Source organism: Cryptotermes secundus, unplaced genomic scaffold, assembly GCF_002891405.2.
Source record: "Cryptotermes secundus unplaced genomic scaffold, Csec_1.0 scaffold1017, whole genome shotgun sequence".
NCBI lineage: Eukaryota > Metazoa > Arthropoda > Insecta > Blattodea > Kalotermitidae > Cryptotermes > Cryptotermes secundus.
This window is the reverse complement of record NW_019723916.1, coordinates 4,640-23,722: the sequence shown is the minus strand read 5'-3', so window position 1 is coordinate 23,722 and position 19,083 is coordinate 4,640. Positions and strand designations below refer to the sequence as shown.

The window sequence follows — 19,083 nt, the reverse complement described above, 5'->3', positions numbered from 1 at the left end:
GTCTTTCATAAAATTATTTAGAAAGTACATTATTCGTCAACTATAATAAAATTTGTATATACTAAAACTTGTTAAGATTATTCATCTGTATGTCTAAATTCAAATTCGCGTATAGTGTGGCTGCGAGCCAAAAAGGAAGGACACATCACAGACACAGTACACACAGAAACGACTCCCACAGCGGACGAACCATACTATACGTGAGTTTGAATTTAGACATATAGATGAATAATCTTAACAAGTTTTAGTATATACAAATTTTATTATAGTTGACGAATAATGTACTTTCTAAATAATTTTATGAAAGACCCAAGATGGCAAACAATGTGATAGCTTAGCGTAAATAACGAACCTGATGATGGCACTATGTTGCCGAAACATGTAGTAAGAAGTGACATGTGAAATTGAGTGCGCTACAAGACGGCCATTACATATGTATCATGGATGAAAATCGGTGCAACAGGACGCTAAAATACAACATTATGGAGAAAACATTAATAAAGAACGGCGAGGAAGTGATATCAGAGACCCACTGCTTTTCTATTGGATAAGCGTCTGAGGAGTAATTTAGAGATCTGTTCATGCCACGATAAATGTTACTTGGAATCGAACTTCATATGGAATAGATTTTGTGTGGGTCTTCGTGTGACTGTGAATTACGAACATTTTCCTGTCCTTTTTCCTCGTCCATGTGTAACCGTTCCACTGCTGTGCTGCCTATTTAAATGTGATTAATGTTATTAATTTGAAATTTAATTGTTAGATGTAAGGACATGAACACGTGTAGTGAGACTTAGGTCAATTCTTGCATTTAAGAGCTAGCGTCTTCCCACGCTTACACCAAAAGCAGAGAAATACCCGTTGAAGATTTATTATGAGAAAGTTACGTAAAGAATGGCCATTGAAGTCTTTGTGAGTTCTTTAGCTGACAATTTTCTACGAGCTATATAGAGAAGCAGGGTTATTGGTTTACAGCCCAAGCCACGCTACACATTCGTAACTTTTTGACAGGAGTTCGTTAAGACAGAATTTCTTCACCCTTTTGTAAGAGTTAAAGTGATTGGAGGAATGTCTAATTAGAATACCTCTAAATTTTAAACTGACCAATCACGGAAATTTGAGTGTGTGACAGAACAAGGACGCTTGTGAAAGCCAGGAATTGAACGTCCGACGAAGCGTCAGTTTTAGCGTCGTTCGGAAACCGGAGGTCGAAAGGACCAGAAGTGAAGTCACATACGGGGCTATCTAGATCGAAGTAACTTTGTAGTAATAAGCTGTAATGATAAAGTGTAATAATCTGTTGTGAAGTGTGAAACCGCGGTTAGGAGTATAATGATAATATTAAACAGGACAAGCTAAATTTAGAAGGAAGCAAACAGTCCGACAGTAACAAGTGTTTGATAAATTGTAAAATGAAAGTGTCGCAACTGATCAAGAGTAATAATAATACCTCTGAAATTCAAGTGTGGTGGTGTTGCATAAAAGTGTCCTACCTGCCTTTCTAAGTGTGCACCGTTAAGACCTTGAGACAGAGAACTCAGCTCTACCTCTCTCAACAACCTCACCCTTGTTAATTCTATCAACCCTGAGAAACTTAATCATATCAACCCTGAGGAACTTAATCATATCAACCCTGAGAAGTTTAATCCTAACCCTGAGAAAAAAAAATAAGAAGAAATAAAAAGGTAGGTGGCGTCATCAACAAGAAGCAGAAGGAGAGGGTGAGGAGAGCAGTTGAAGAAGAGGCGCTTCCGAAGAAGACGTCACAACGGTTCACAGAGAGGGCGGTTACACGTGTTTATTTCCGCTCCATACACATCCTGAGTAGGCTATGGCGGAAACTACATAATGAGCAGCTTCATAATTTGTTTTCCTCCTAAACATTATTAGGATGAAGTAAGCGGAGCATATAGCATACACAAGGGTACGAAGAAATATATGAAAAGTTTCGAAGGGAAATAAGAATGAAATAGATTAACTGGAACATTTAGACTTAGGTAAAACATCAAAATCTCCAGTGTGTAGGCGGGTTAGAATGCCTCCACCGTATCCCTGCAAGTCGTAGAAAGCGACGAAAAGGAAACCGGTTCCTGGGGACATAACCGGGCCACTCTGTCGCTGGGGTATATAAATACAGAGACCTGGTCCTCCAGGGTGGGTGCTGGATGCACGGCTGAACACCTAGCTCTGTAATAAAATGTTGCGGAATCCAAACAAGAGAAAACCTATGGTCTAATTCAGCAGACAAATCTAGCAACATCTTCTAAGGAAGGCTGTGGCGCAGATATGGCTGTTTTGCCTGTGTTGATAATGCTAACATTAGAGTTACTCTTCAATAAGGAGATAGAGAAGTTGTTGACTTGATTAATATGGATCAAGACAAAGATATATGGCGGGCTCTAGTGAACACGGAAGTGACACTTCTAACTAACTCCATTGGTTTTAGTCCGCAAGCGAACTATACCGACCGAGATACCGCTGCTTGTCGGCGAAGATAGTGTCAAATTTATCGGATAGATGGTGTCGCGTGGTCAGCGCAACGGATGCACAGGGCTGTTAATTACAGTTTTCTAGACCGGAGCCGCTATTTCCTTGAAATAGCTCCTCAATTATCCTCACGAGGCTGAGTGGACTCCGTTCTAGACCCACTGCTTAGAAAATCTGGTAGCGTTGGGATTCGAACCCGGGACCTCTGGTACTGTAGTCAGGATCTCTGACCACTACACCATAGAGGCCTTCATGTTCCTATCAGATGAGTAGCCAACAGCTTCTAAAGAAAGATTCCGCTCCATGGATTTAATTAGTTAATTAATAATACTTGATTATTTTCCACTTATAAATATGCCATAAAGGAAATGAATGTACAGAACGGAAATTTAAATAAACTGCTGATGTCTTACTTTTGTGGTCGTGCAGTCTCTTTTCCAGAAGAGCGGTGAGATTGGTCAGCTTCCTGTGCACTTCCACTCTCTCTTCCTTTGCCCTCACGATGTCGGGGTGGTCGCGTTTCAGCTCGGCAACTATGTCTTCCAAGTCTTTCAAGTAACCTGGTAAATTCAATGGCGGCCGATCACAATGGCCGCGCGGTCTATTCTTAAGGCTCGTACAGGAGAATATGTTTCCGGGATGTGACGCTGTGTAATCTGGTAGAATGTTGCCTCCTGATTATACACTGAAGATGAATGCGGTATGTTCCTACGAAACTTTGGTACATATCTACCGGGACTACACGGCATCACAACTTAGAAGACAGCAAGCTTAACCTCGAGATATATAGGTTTCTGGAATTTGTTCCTCGCCTAATATTCTAAAAGACGCGACGTTTCCGGAACTAGACCTATTTTAATTAAAAAAGTGGGCAGGCACGTGCTCAACTGCGTTCAATAGACTCATCTAGGCTTAATCTACACCGCAAGAAGTAACCAATAATCTTACCGGACACCGCTGTGAGAACTTTAGTCTGGCGTAAGTCTCCTACCGTCTTCGAGTGCGCGAGGAGTGACATTGCGGAGTGGAATCCCACACGAGTCACGAAGAGTTGCCGCTATCTTTTCTGTGTTCCCTGTATAGACTGACGCCCTACCCTGGCCTGATCTTCCGTTCAAGAAATCCTACCAAATGGCTAAATGAATGTTAGTTTCTGAAGTTCTTTTATTATAATTTTTCATTATTGCTGGTAGGGTGGGACTAAGTCCCTTGTACTGCGGCCACTTCTGCCCTATTGTACCAGCCCCCGATGATACGTGATGGTGATTGTGGAGCAATTGGCGGAATGAAGATTGGCAGGGGAAACCGAAGTACTCGGAGAAAACCTGCCCCAGCGCCACTTTGTCTACCACAAATCCCACTTGATCAAACCCGGGGATCGAACCTTGGTCGCCGCTGTGGGAAGCCAGTTACTAACCGCTTGAGCTATGGCGCGGCCCTTAGTTTCTGAAGTTACTCACAAATCGGATCAAGACTCAGGGCCTAATTAGTAAAGAGCGAAGTCGGATTTATTCTTTAACTTTCATGCGTCAGGCACTTGTAGAGACTCGTATACTGATGCCTCGCATGAGTCAATCTATCTATCTATCTATCTATCTATCTATCTATCTATCTATCTATCTATCTATCTATCTATCTATCTATCTATCTATCTATCTATCTATCTATCTATCTATCTATCTATCTATCTATCTATCTATCTATCTATCTATCTATCTATCTATCTATCTATATTCCTGTTGCTCCCAGTTGGAGCATAAGATATCCGTGAAACACTTCGTTTGCCTTCTGTTCTTAATCTTAGAGAGTCGATAGGACTCCTTGAAGGGGGATCAGCATGACGCAAGGCCGCTACTTGCACACAAACACAGAATAAACGCAGACAAACATCCATGCCTTGAGTGAAATTCGAACCCACGATCCTAGCGTTTGAGAGGGCGAAGACAGTTCATGCTGCAGACCGCGCTGCCACTGCGATCGGCCCTACATTAATGGGAATCAATTAATCTGCTCTGGGTTTCTGACGTCTTCGCATATTTCATCCTGAGCCGAACAAGACAGAAAAGAAGAAAGGCGAAGAGAGGGCAGATGGAGGGAAAGAACATCATCACATAAAGTTACAAATTTGAGGTTGAATTTTTATTACGAAATTGCCCGAGCAGGAGTTCTTGCCATATCTAGTTCCGAGATCCAGAATACATGGATTTTACCTCCACACCCTCGCTACATATTCATTGTATGATGTTCAGATAAATATAGAGACAACCTTTTTTCTTCAATGTTGTCTGTCTGTCGTTTCAATAAGTTCGTCACTTATACCTACGAATGTGACCTTCTAAAACGTGCACAGTAATTAAAAGTAAATTTGACTTTGTACTGTACTTACTGTTTTGGGAAACCGCGACCACCAAAGCCACGTACTGAAAGGTATAAACATTGCTTTTAACACTGCCAGTGTGTCCTTATTTCAAGTTTATTTGGCGACACTGTAAGTAAATCTAATTATACAGCTCAAAAGACTGGATAATAGTAAATAATGAAATTTAAATGACGTGGAAGGAAATGAGTGTGGCCTAACTTCAGGTACAATCCCGGAATTTGCCTGGGGAAATTCAGGAAAACAACGAAGGATCTCGGGAGAGTCGGTGTGTCGGCCGAAACTGGAAAAGGAAGCCCCCCGAAAGTCAGTTAGAGGCGTCACGCTTAGTGTGTTCACTAAGGTAAGTACAATTTTAGCCTCTTTCCTTTAAAGAAATGAAAATAGGCTTATGCGATCTTAGTGCTCTCTGTGTGTCTGTGTGTACCCCGCCCCCATTAACTTCCTGATGCCTGAAACAGTATTTATAAAACATTCTCACGGCAACGAATACAGGAAACAGTAGTAGAACGGTCGTTTCTGTACTACGGCCGGTAAACACCCCCTTAGAAATAGAGGGGAAACTGTGTATTATTTGTGGTCCGCGCCAAGCAAACGCAAGGATACGTCTATTGTCAGGCAACGAAACTGTAAACATGCATCCTTAACAAAAGAAGGTGGCGTTTTCCGTGGGTTCCGTGCAGAGAATTTATATTCAAGACAATCGGCGCTACGAGTAGGTCAGTTCTCGATAAGGATATAGCCACGGGAAGTTCATAGTAGAAGAAGAATTAGAAGTCGGCCTGTGATGACTTTACGTGTGATTTGGAGACTTCGTGCGTGCTGTAATGCAGTGATATCTGGAGTGTGAGAGTTGGTGTTCCTGTGTTAATATCCGTTGCTAGGAAACGGACAGGGAAATTTTGAAGAGAAATAGTCATTGTTTAAATCTCTTACCTAGCAACGACTAGTATAAGCAGATATAGAAAACTTTATTTATATGTTATGATTACAGAAATCTTCGAAGTGTCATAATTAATTATAGTTACGGCCTGTAGATGGTCAATAAATCCAGTTACCAGTACAAATACCGTCTTTAGTCACTGATGTACGTGACAGTATGTATATCGTTGCACGTGAACTCATCTCAGCTAGATACATCACAAATCTCTCTCCTCAGTCTGTATGGCCATATGTGCATCCCTCTTACCATTGTTAAGCAAAAGCTCGGTAAAGTGTATCCCTCCATTCGCTGCTAGGCAACGGCTTGCTAAACAATTTCTCACGGAAATCCATACAAGCGACAATAGAAGAGTAGTTGGAAATGTGTATCTGTGGGTCTGTGTATCCCCTACCGTTGCAAGGTAACAACTAAGTAAAGGCGTTCTCGCGGTAACGAAGGTTGTTGGATACACCATTTTCCATACGGCCCATGTCGTATCAAAGGTAAGTGGGCGATTGGTCTTCCAAGAATTTCTTCTTATTAAGAAATGTAATGATTAGTTATCCTTTTCGTAGTAAAATGAAGATGGCATGTGGAGCTCGTGTCTGACCGTCTGTAAATGACCTAGTTTCGGGGCCTAAACTCTTGAACTGATTTTCTTAGAATTTAATATGGGAGACTTCCTTTCCAAATTTGCCAGGAGAATTCGATTTTCGGCCATATTGACACATAATGAAGCCCAATTTACAGATCACAGGTGGTGTTGAAATTAAAAAAGAGGAATTTTCATTAATTATTTTTTAATTTATATTAGAATGAGATATGTTAGCCGTTAAACTTTCTTTTAATTGTTAAGAAATTAGCAACCATCATGTACAACAACCATCAAGTTTAACAACCGTTACTCAAATCTTGAGTTAATTTATTTGCCTTACATCTTTAGGTCCCATGGGTCCATTTTCAGAGGTTCATGTGATGGAAAATAGCCATAATATATACAACGACCTCGTGACTAACTTAGAAGAAATTTATATTTTATAAATTTGAGACTACTTATGAGCCGGGATAGCGCAGTCTGTATAGCAACTGGCTAAGGGCAGCACGAACAAGGGGTCGGAGATCGAGTCCCGGTAGGGGAAAAATTTTCTATTCTCCGCATCGTCCAGACCGACTTTGAGGTTCACTCACCATCCTACCTAATGGTTACCGGGGAGTTATTTCCACGGGGTAAAGCGGTCGGGGCGTTAAGCTGACAACTCACCTCCAGCCAGTGCCATTCACACCCCCATACGCCTTAATGGCGTAGTGCTTAATTAGTTAAGCAGAAGGACAGCTTTACTTACATATAATTTTATTGCATAAGTAATCAATTTCTTTTTGTCATACGAGGCTCAGAAGATGGTCATATGGAACATAAATATGTAAGGTTATTAACATTGAGATAAGTTTTCTACTATTTTTTCTCAATGTTCCCATTTTTAGGTGAGCTACATAAATTTTAAAGAATGAAGATGGAGATTTTAAGCACTATAATAGAGTACACACTCTCTGTAATCTCTTGCTACTGTAGGCATAGTAACACCCCGATTAGCAGCCGGTAAAGACAGCTGTGTAACTTACCAACAGAAATATGAGGTGGGTGCCGCGAATCATTGTCTCGCAGGTGGTGCTGTTGCGGCTGTAAGTATGTATCATGGAAGATTAGGGTACAACAGAAAGAAAGAAACACCCAATCAACAAAAAGTCATGGAGAATATAGAATTATTTATCGGTGCTTATTGAATAACCAATCCGAAATCATGAAGCAATGAAATTATGTCACTATTTACGAATAAAAGTAAAATGACCATAGACATATGCAGTACAACCTTTAAGCTGTACAATAGTACAGAAGATGCAAGAGCCTATGAACACAAAATGTGCACTGTGCTACAAGCCGGAATTTCGTGATTTCGATTCCCGAAGAAGTAAGGGAATTTTTTTTTCAATTGGCCTAATTCTTCCAGGCCGATCATAGGGCCCGCGCGGTTTGAGGCATGAAATGTCTTCGCTCACTCGAACCCTGGGATCGTGGGTTCGAATTCCACTGATGGCATGATTGTTTGTGTTGATCCTGTGCTTGTGTTAGGTAGCGATCTAACTACGTTTCACAGCAACAGACGAAAGACTAGTCTTACTTAGGTGTTAAGCAAAGCATCTCCTAGGATACGCGTAATCAAGAATGGATATTGAAACGCTACAAGAGCGAGCCTGCAGAGCAAACTGAATCATTAGTAGCTGAGAAGCCGTGAGTCGTACTGAGTAGCAGACCAGAGACTAGAAACCAGTCTGAGAACCAGAAGAATTTTCTTTTTTTATTTCTTGCAATTTACAATCTACTCTACAAGGGAGCAGTAAGTAAATATGTTGTAAGAAATCACTTGTGCGGAGTGATCATCCAGTGATGATTCTCCTATGTAGTATACTACGCAGTATGTTGTTGAGTATGGCTACCCTTCTTCAGCACTGTGTTCTTTTAAGTCTGAGGGCCATTGTCGTTTTAGTCTTCGTCTGATGTTTAATGGGTTGCTTAGTTCAGTTACGCAACTGTTTTCGTGTCCCATTAGTCGGTTGTGGTATGTGGTAGAGTATCTTTTGATTTCTTCTGTGACGAATGGGATTTGAAGATCATTGTGTAATGTGAAGTTCGAGACATACCATGGGGCGTTAGTTATGGAGCGCAGTACATTTGATTGGAGTCTTTGAATTATTTTGGTGCTCGAAAGCTTAGCACACCCCCACAGTTTAACTCCGTACGTCCAAATCGATTTCAATACGCATTTGTAAAGTAAAGTCTTGTTTTCTAGGCTGAGTTTGGATCCAGAAGAAATACACTAAGAGATTCGCTATCAAGAAGGAGTTCATTGTGTGAGCTGTTATAATCCACTGTAATTGTAACAGAGAGGTCCAATAAATCCAGCCATCAAGCCTAGGACCCACAATTATTCGTCACGCAACTCTTCACACGTAACAATATTTTTTTTTATTTTTATTTGAGATAGATTCATACAATCTGTCCAATTAAGGACAATGAGCACTTTTGGTGACTGAGGTAACTATGTCATTAACAGTGTTAATAAGGCACTGTTAATGACATAGTTACCTCAGTCACCAAATATAACAATATAAAGGAATTATTTGTGTTGTTGAAAATAGTTTGTTATTATAATTTCACAGAGAGACTTAACAATAGTTACAGAAACTAAGAGTAGAAATTAATGCCATTAAAACAAGTTCTAACTTATTTTCCGTAAATATCATAGGTTCCTCTGTACACTAAATGTGCGTACGTGTATGTGTGTATGTGTGTATGTGCGTACGTGTATGTGTGTACGTGTGAATCCAGCCATCAAGCCTAGGACCCACAATTATTCGTCACGCAACCCTTCACACGTAACAATATTTTTTTTTATTTTTATTTGAGATAGATTCATACAATCTGTCCAATTAAGGACAATGAGCACTTTTGGTGACTGAGGTAACTATGTCATTAACAGTGTTAATAAGGCACTGTTTCTTTCGTTAACGTGCTCTTTTATATGGGCGGTAAACTTGGTTTCTCACACTAAGAGAAAAAACTATGCCGTGCCATAGCTCAAGCGGTTAGTCGCCGGCTTTCCACCGCGGCGGCCCGGGTTCGAGCCCAGGTTAGGTCATATGGGATTTGTGGTGGACAAATTGTACTGGGGCATGTTTCTCCAAGTACCTCGGTCTCCCCTGCCAATTCTATTTCCCCACCGACTGCTCTACACTCATCAACATCTGTAATCCGGGGCTGGTACAATAGGCCAATTAGTGACCGACGTAAAAAGCGGATTCAGTCTCACCCCACCCCAAGAAACTAAAAATAAAAAATAATAATAAAACGGATTTATGACGTAGCGCGATGTTCTGAGGGGAAGACATGGCTGGATTGAAGCTAGAGAATGTAGCATTAAAATGGATAAATAATACATCACACCATGCGATATTAAAATGGCTACATTGAGGAGGATAAGCTGAACTGATTATGTAGCAGGCATGAGAAACGTACGAAATTCATACAACATTTTAGTTGGAAAACCTGAAGTGAAGAGATTGCTTTGGAGACCTATGCATGGATTAAAGGATAATATTAAAATTGACCTTATGGAAATAGCGTGCGGGTGGGGGGTGCATTCATAAGACTCAAGATATGAACCGGTGGTGGGAGGGCTATTTTGAAATTTCATGAAGGGTGGGGAGCTTTCTGACAAGCTTAGAAACTACTAGATTCTCAGGAAGAGTTCTGCTATACTGAGTTGACTTACTTGTGGTCGGCTGTGTGTCTCTGTTCTCACCGCTGTGCGCCGACGAAAGTTAAGGTAGCTTAACCTGCCCTATTTATTTAATGTAACAGGATGTCTATGCGCTTACTGGGTTTCCCTGCAACGTACCTAGTTACACCATGACTCACCTACCGTGGACTGAAGCAAACACGATAAGCAGGACTTCAGGTGGACAGAACATTTGTTCAGGAAAGGACGAACATAATTTGCCTGTGTCTACAGCCCTTGTGGACCTTGGCCACTTATTCAGTTTTTTAAACCATACACAGACGGTAGGACTCCTTGGACTGGTGATCAGCTCATCGCAACGCCTCTACCTGTACATAAACACAGAAAAACGCACACCAACAAACTAAACATCCATGCCATGAGTGGGATTCGAACCCACGATCCGGCTTCCGAGCGAGCGAAGACAGTGCATGCCTTAGACCGCTCGGCTACAATGACCGGCAGCGTATAAGAATAATATATAAGAATTCAGTTCGTACCTCACAGGAAACAGATTCGAACCCACGATCCCGGCTTCCGAGCGAGCGAAGACAGTGCATGCCTTAGACCGCTCGGCTACCGTGACCGGCAGTGTATAAGAATAATATATAAGAATTCAGTTCTTACCTCACAGGAAACAGATCCGAACCCGCGATCCCGGTGTCCGAGCGAGCGAAGACAGTACATGCCTTAGATCGCTCGGCTACCGTGACCGGCCCCGGTTACAGTTAATCCGGATGAAAAAATGCTCTGCACACCTGAGTACATTCTTCATAAGACAAATGGCATATAGAAAGGTGGATGAGCCACTTGTCTGTTCAGACAAAACGTGACAGCTTCTTCAAATCTGCATTATTACGTTCAAAAACAAGTAAAATTTCTGAGTCTTCTAATGATGAACAAATGTATTGACACACAGAATTATTGGACTTTTGGACTTTTTCCATCGTCTTGAATTCTAGGTAATAGAGGACAGGACGTCTTAAGGGGCCCAACTGAGTAGGTGTCTTCCTTTCTCACCTGAAGACGGAAACAGATCTAGTTTCCGAAACGTCGTATCCTATATTACCTAGAATTACGGACGATGAAAAAATTCCAGTAACCCAGTAGATCTGTGTGTCATCCACCATCGTCAGAACCCTTTAGAATCTACCAAATATATTGTCTTTTTACGGTTTTTAAATACAGGTTCTACATTGATATTTTTATTCATTTCCATAAGAATTAGTTATATAATTAATTTTTAATTTATTTATATTCTAAATTTCTTAACTTTTAGGGGTATCTTTTGCTTCAATAATCCCGATTACTTCCCCCAATTAATCCTGATTAGCGAGGGTTTGCTGTACTTCCAAAACCAGTTAGTTGTCATTTTTAGGAAAGCAAATTTATTACAGTAATTCTTTCGGAAAGACAGACATAACATTATTGCTAAGAACACTATTCTGTTAACAATACCTGATCAAGATTTGTATATTTATGAAGAAAGCAGTCTTCTGGAATTTGGCACCGCTTGTACCGGTTCTCACGGTCTCTTAGCTTGCGAATTTCTTATTGTTCTTTCTACCCTGAAGATGGAGGCGATACGTTCCTCCGAAACGTCGGTTAACACCACATATACACGGTGCCAAATCCCAGAAGACTGCTTTCTTCATAGTCACCGCCGTGAAAGCCTCAAATCTTACATTAAATTTGTACATTGTATTGTGATGACATTGTACGTATACATTAATATTCACAAAACATAGTGTAACAGTGGTTTCTAATTGTATTGATACCCTTCTGAAGATGGTCTCTCAGACCTAAACATGCCAAGGATGAAGATTAAAAAGAAAAATCCATCAGTCACACTGGACGGAATTAATTAACCTTTTGTCATGATGTATACTTACAAATTAAATTTGTAGAAGGACCCGTTATACGCATCTTCACCGAGGGCACTAACAATATGTACATGTCTTATTTTCATCCTTTCAGCATCGTTCCGTTTTATATAGGTCGGTGGATGAAATGTTTCCAGTTTCTATTTCCTTTTTCACAAACTTCTCCTTTCGATTTCCTTTCAGCTGATTCTTCTCTTCGCAATGTCTCCAACATCTCTCTAAATCGTCTACTTCTGGGTCTTCCCACATACCTCTTGCATTACGTTTAATTCCTCTTCCCCTCTTCCACATCCCCGATTGACAAAGGCCACAAACTTACAAAACTTATATAAATATTTTTGAATTCCCCATTTTTTCTTCCATAATTCTATCGCTCTTTATTTTCCCCTCAATATCACATCTGTTGGGGAGCACGCGGTAGCGTAGTTTGTTGAGGCTCTATGATAGAAGTTGGAAGGTCGCGAGTTCAATTCCCGATGAGGTCATTACAATTTTCAATTGCTCTAATCCTTCCAGCCGCACTATGGCCCTAGGGTCGACTCAGCCTCTAACAGAAATGAGTACCAGGAATCTTTCTGGGAGGTAAAGGGCGGCCAGGGCGTAAGGCTGACAACCTCACCGCCATTTGTGAGCTTATTGACTAGAAAATGTGGGAGTCTCGACGTCTCACAACCCTATGGGCCTCCACGGCCTGTTACAGGAACACTTTTACTTCTTTTCTACACATAACAACTGGTGTCAGTCAGTCGGTTGAGTTGGAGCAAAGGTTCATTTGTGCGACAGTCTGTAATGCCGTAGAATTTCGGCAAGGGTTTTGTAACTTTTATGTATTAAGTTATCTTGGGTTCACGGTGAGACGAAGGGTTAATGTTTGAAGCAGAATGCGGGAAGTAACATCGTAAGTGGAAAATTTTCACATTGCTTAGTACTGCTGATTCACGCGGAACAGACTGCGGACTGCCAAAGCGTACAGAGCGCCAACTCGGCGAGACGGCCTGAGCAGATCCAACCCTCTCTATCTAGATGACCAACCAGGACGGATCTTTGGGGAAGAATTCGCTCTAATTAAGGGGCGGAGCTTACCCCAAAGACAGGAGTCAGCAGGGAAAAGTTATAAAGTTGCTAACGCAACTGGAGGAGCGATCAATCTATATCAATCTACCAATCAATCTATCGACGATTCGATCGATCTGAGTGCACAAATGTTACGTGAGTAGCCAGCCGGAGGCCAGGAGGGCCAGAGCCATGGTCGTGCCAGACAGAGGGGACACCATCAGCTTCCTACACCAAGTAAGTCGAACTGTTCATATCAGTCATGGATAAGAAGTGAGATATTGAAGTGCTATTTTACAAAGTTAGGGCAGAGAGAGAGAGAGAGAGAGAGTAGGCCCTCTACAGGAACGTAGGAACTACCACGAGAGTTAGGATGGTGAACCCAAGTGCATATTTATCTAAATTACAATGTGTACGTAACCGGCCACTGTCGGCCATGAAAGTGATATGTATATAACTGTATATATTAGTAGACGAATGTAGACCAAGTAAGGGGGATGCGTGTGTTAATGACTTACCCCACAGTCACACCTTCTATTTCCCACGATCTCCCTTACATCCCATGTTATCGATACTGTGAACTCACAGCTAAGTGGTAGCTAACGAGACAATTACAAAGCGCTTAGCCGTGCAACTTGCCATTCCCCAAGGGCGCAACGGCAGGGATGGCGGAAGAGGTGGAGAGAATCCTCCACTCCCCCTTCACTCCATAACGCAGTCGCCAGCCAGTAATAACATGGGCACGGAAGAAAATGACAATGATGGGATACGTCACCAGGCAACGACGTTGAAGGCATAGTAAACTGAGGGGACTTTACATGTGCTGTGGTTGCAGTAACATTTGGAGTGTGTAACTCTGTGAGACTGCCGTAATTATTTGTAGTTACTTTCTGCAACAATTCAGTAAATCTAATTACCAATTCAAACCCCGTCTATAGTCATTCAATCACGCAGTTGAATGACTACAGCCGGGTTTTTGAATTGGTAAACGGATTTATTGAAATCTTACAACTCGTAAATGCAAGCGAGGCTTATGCTCTCACTGTTCCACACGCTTCATAAAACATTACGGGACATACTAGGTCTTCACAATCTGTTACAGTTTTCGTTAGACATTTCTTGGTAGCGGCCTCCAACGGCGAACGTTCCCCTTCTTCTGGGTTCCCGAATTTTCCCCGGCCTCAGCTATCTGTTTCTAACAGGAACAGCTCACAATAACTAAACCACAGCGGTTATCTAACTAACTGCAACACATAACTTCACCTGCTTAGAATGTCTCGGCACGGACCGCACAGAAAACACCGTTTCTCTGTTGCTGTTTACTGGTCGCTATCTAGTAACGGCCGTTGTATAGTTGCTTTACTACATGCCACGCTATCATTTACAGACGTTCCCACCTCATGACTCAAGGTACGCGGGTTCAAACCCGGCGGAGGTCGTGGAAATTTTAAAGGCGGAAAAATTCAGGGAACAAGTCCTCCGGGAGGGACCTTAAGCTGTGGGTCCCGTGTCGTAGATTTACTGCACGTAAAAGATCCTCATATCTCTAGGAGACCTCTGAGCAAAATTAAGTAAAAATTTTCCCGCCCAAGTACTTTCCAATGCCTCCGGTAGATGGGGAAGTATCGGGTACCACTGCCAGTAGAAGGGCCGAACTCGCTGGCTGAAAGGGGCTGATAGCGAGCACCAGTACAGGAAGGGTATGGCGACTGGTAGAATATCAAAGGGGGACGTACAATAGATCAAAAACTGGTCGCGGTGCATGGGGAAATCCACCCCCTCCAATAATGAATGAATGAATGAATCATTTACAGATATTAAGAATGATACTCAGTCCTTTATTAAATGCCGCGTTATGGCTACTTTGACTCCTCTGTAGCCGTGCGCTTCTTAATGTGAGCACTGTGTTCTCTCCTCTCGTCCCATTTCTTGTGTAATATTTCCATAATGAAAGCAATTACGCTCAGTATATTTCCAAGACACAGCAAAACAAAGGCTGACTGTAAATGGGAAACAGTCATACTGACATATCCTTCATTCAGATCTTCCATTGTTCGAGAGACGGAACACTGGCCTTTGGTATCAAGGATGCTGTTCAGGAACTTGTCAGGTAAGCCTGCCTCTACTAGTCTAAAGATAACCTCATTTATCCGATCTAAAAGGCAGTTCCCTCTCTTAAGCAACATAAAAATGTGATCGCTAAAAACATCCTCATTGAAAGGTGAGAGGTTAAGCTGCTTATCTGGGTCATGAAATTCATTTCCCGCTGACATGAAGTAGACTCTACTTAACATTGTTGCCACGTTGCTTTTGTTAGCAACGTTTTGTAAGCATTCATATGGAGTGTCAACAATTCTTCTTCTGTTCGGATTCTTTAACAAATTTTCATCAAAAAACGGGGACAAAAACACAGATAATATTATGTCTAGTTCGGAGTCTACAAGTTCATCAATATTATTTATTCCGTGTTCTAGTCCAGGGTCAATAAGATAACTGATAAAGAACGTCTGGAAAATGTTACTTACTGATAAGGAATATATGACCCATGATATAAAAAATAATCTTAGGGAGGCGTTATGTGGAATTTCAGGCACGGATACTCCCAAAACTACAGCCCAAGAATCAGAGAAACAATTGAAGATATTTCTGTACTTGTGAGAAGCCTCAAATTTGGAATGTGTGGCAGCTAGGCTCCAGAATACGGTCGCTGAGACGAAGATGCTGAAGAAACACATGAACCATGTGTCCCTGGCGAATACACGCCCAACGCTCATCCAGCGGGCTTTTGGTTTTGCACCAGGGACGTACCAAGTCACGTGGTCAGTAAAGTACCTCTCTGTGCCCTGGAACTGCAAGTAATCTTCCAAGTTAATGGACCACGCGTCAAGAGCTATATCTGCTCTGCCGTACATTAACCCTCCCCTCAGTCCAAACCACGTCCCGTTAATCATTTTACCCCAAGGGTACGTGTCGTACAGAGGTACCAGTTCCAGAGACATGTTCAAAACTTCGGCAATAGTACGAATCATGTCTATATCCAATCCTATAGAAGGAGACACGTCTTCAAAAGAATTGTTATCCTTCTGAAATATGACGTAAGGTGGGAAATGTGCTACTTGTACCCTTAGAGGACAACCACTCATTTTATTTGGAATTTTTTCCTGGAATAAATTCGTATTTCTTTTTAAAAATCCAGAAGTATCATTTGATACCCATGTATCTAGAAGTACTTTTTCCATCATTTGACCGCACACACCTGATGGTGGTTGATAAGGAAACCAGGAATATATATTAAGGTTCTCAATTATATCACTATTCTGTTTCACCAAGATCACAATATTAATTATCTTCCATATCCAGAGTTCTTTCATTAATTCCTCCACCGTAACTTTAGTGTCACAGTTGTTTCCTTCTTCTACCAAGATCACAACAAAGCGGCGTCTTGGGTCCCACGCAGGATAAGACTCCAGTCGCTGGATCTGCTCTCTTACGTCAAGCAGCGCTTCGCTCTTCTCCCTGCACGGGTAGGCCGTGGTCAACACGTAGCTGCCGTGATTGTCATCATACTTTGTGTCATCATGTTTCATCAATTCGCCTGTTGGACAAGACACGATAATCGGCCATCGTGCCATCCAATGCATGCTTTCCAACAGGACTTCCACCCAACTTCCAGCGAACTCCCCACTGGCAGATATGTTTCGTAACGAGGCTGAGAAGGAGCGAGCCCTGCTTGAAATTGAGTAAACCAGAGTGTGGTTGGAAGCAAAGTATCGGTCGCTGATTGTTGTGACACAATCTGCCACTTGTTGTTCTCTGTGATAGACCTGTTCCGAGTTATTAGGGCCCAGAATATGTATAGATATAGTAGCGATGGACCAGTATCTCTGAAACGTAAAAACAATTTCAACTATTTATACTTACGAATTAAAGTATACGTGTATATAAATTAGGTTTATATTACATTAAAAATTGAGGAAATCTAATACAGAATAGACTAATATGGAACTATATTTAGTGCATTAGTCACTTGTAACTATGGATATTCTCAATTTAAAACATAATTTATCTAACCTCGCCAAAAAGTCACAGAAATGACGTAAATCGAACATAATTAATCTTTAACCCTCGGAATTTGTCTTCGCAAACACACAGTGGCCTACTCGCTCTTATGCTCGCATCGCTGTCAGTAAAGAGTTCGCATTAAAGCGAATGCTATTTATTTTAATCGGTCTGAATTAGTTGATTACATTGAAATCAAATCGCGTTCTTCGAGTTCTCATACAACAAGAAGTGCCTCTAAACGGAAGGATAGGCCTTACACCTACGGTCAGTTATCATGGAAATTGGCTTTGATTGTCTTGTAGTTACCCAAACGAACTTCTAAGTTGCTTTCAATTAGTCTACGATATCTATCTATCTATGACTCTACGGCCCCCTTTGTTGGACCTTGGCCCCTTTTTCAGTTTCTTAAGTTTTTACTCAGTCGGTAGACTCCTTGGACGGGGACTCAGCCCGTCGCAAGGCCGCTACNTACATTGAAATCAAATCGCGTTCTTCGAGTTCTCATACAACAAGAAATGCCTGTAATCGGAAGGATAAGCCTTACACCTACGGTCAGTTATCATGGAAATGGGCTCTGATTGTCTTGTAGTTACCCAAACGAACCTCTAACTTGCTTTCAATTAGTCTACGATATCTATCTATCTATGGCTCTAAGGCCCCATTTGTTGGACCTTGGCCCCTTTTTCAGTTTCTTAATTTTTTACTCAGTTTGTAGGACTCCTTGGACGGGGACTCAGCCCGTCGCAAGGCCTCTACCTGCACATAGGACAGCACAACCACAGAATAAACACACAGACATCCTTGCCTCCAGTGGATTCGAACCTACAAACCCAGTGTTTGAGCGGGCGCAGACATTTTGTGCCTTAGACTGTGATTCTACCCTCCTTTATTCTCTAAATGAAAAGGAATAAATTCGGCGTCATCCACAGCCGGAAGATTGTGGAAACTTAAATGTGGAATGCATGGCTGCCAACCCGTGTCCAAGAATGGCTCTGGCGCAGACTTTGCTTCTGAACTCGCATCATCTGATATTTACCACGGCGAGAAACGTCATCACTCAACAGTTTTTTTTTGCAACGTGTAAAATAATTTCGTGAATTCTGAAGTTAAGAATAACAGTTATTAAGTGCAATCCCTAAACTTACCAGTATCCAGATATTTGATCTCATATTCACACAGGCTTATAATTACTTTAAAATTACGACCATTTTATACATGAGAAATTAATTTACTTCTCCTTTTGCTGTAAAATTATAAGATTCGTCTAATTTTCGGATGTATGACGACATCACACCCTGCCTCATGTGAATATTAAACTACAGGCCTGGAATTCGTTGGACCAATATAAACACCGACTTTGTTACTGAATATGATTCAAAACATAAAGTGCTGACATAAAGAAGACATTTACACTTTTTCTACGTGTCTCATTTGCATCCGTTTCGTGAGTTTATTATGAGAACAGCTTAGCTCTAATACTTGGAATAATAGAATTACTTTATCGCGTGACGGTTTCCCGGCCAACTGTGCCACTACACTCGACAAGTTTCCTGTATGTCCTACAAAGTGTAGTGAAGGTCATTCTCAAAAGCAGAAACATATCAGGCAGAATATCATTCATCACACGGATATATGAGACATGTAATCAAGTCAGGTAGCCACCATACGAGTATTTTCTTCAGACTCTGTAGACTTCAACAAAGACGTTTGAAAAACACTGTGACATGATAGCCGAAATAATATGCCGTACTAGGCAACGGATCGATAAAGAGCGAGTCATCATCCAGCAACAGATACACACGCAACAATAAACTGATTGTCGAAAGTGGTGTTTTCTATGCCGTCCGTGTCGAGGCCATCGGGAGAAGTTAGCCACTCAAGGCTAGGAGTTTCGAGACAATCGCCAGCCGGTAAGGACATGGGTACGGAAAGAGAAGAATCTATATTGTTGGATCCGTTGCCAGA

The 19,083-nt window shown here is 41.6% G+C and overlaps 2 protein-coding genes across 2 annotated transcripts in view; both read right to left on the bottom strand.

Moving 5' to 3' along the window:
• The window catches only part of LOC111862166, a 12,788-nt gene extending 2,564 nt beyond the window's left edge, over positions 1 to 10,224 (bottom strand). Inside the window, exons 1-4 of the mRNA XM_023847349.2 lie at positions 10,115 to 10,224; positions 7,407 to 7,464; positions 4,874 to 4,907; positions 2,901 to 3,047 (exon numbers count right to left, since the gene is read on the bottom strand). Of these exons, the coding sequence (XP_023703117.1) occupies positions 2,901 to 3,047; positions 4,874 to 4,907; positions 7,407 to 7,439 (214 nt within the window). The 5' untranslated portion in view covers positions 7,440 to 7,464; positions 10,115 to 10,224. The remainder of the gene's footprint in view (positions 1 to 2,900; positions 3,048 to 4,873; positions 4,908 to 7,406; positions 7,465 to 10,114) is intronic.
• A 5,411-nt stretch (positions 10,225 to 15,635) lies between these two features.
• On the bottom strand, positions 15,636 to 16,884 carry LOC117282137 (the record flags this gene model as incomplete). The annotated part of the gene is made up of 1 exon (XM_033750579.1): positions 15,636 to 16,884. A coding segment is annotated over exon 1 (1,062 nt), but the record flags the coding sequence as incomplete, so codon positions are not given.
• Positions 16,885 to 19,083: the final 2,199 nt, after the last annotated feature.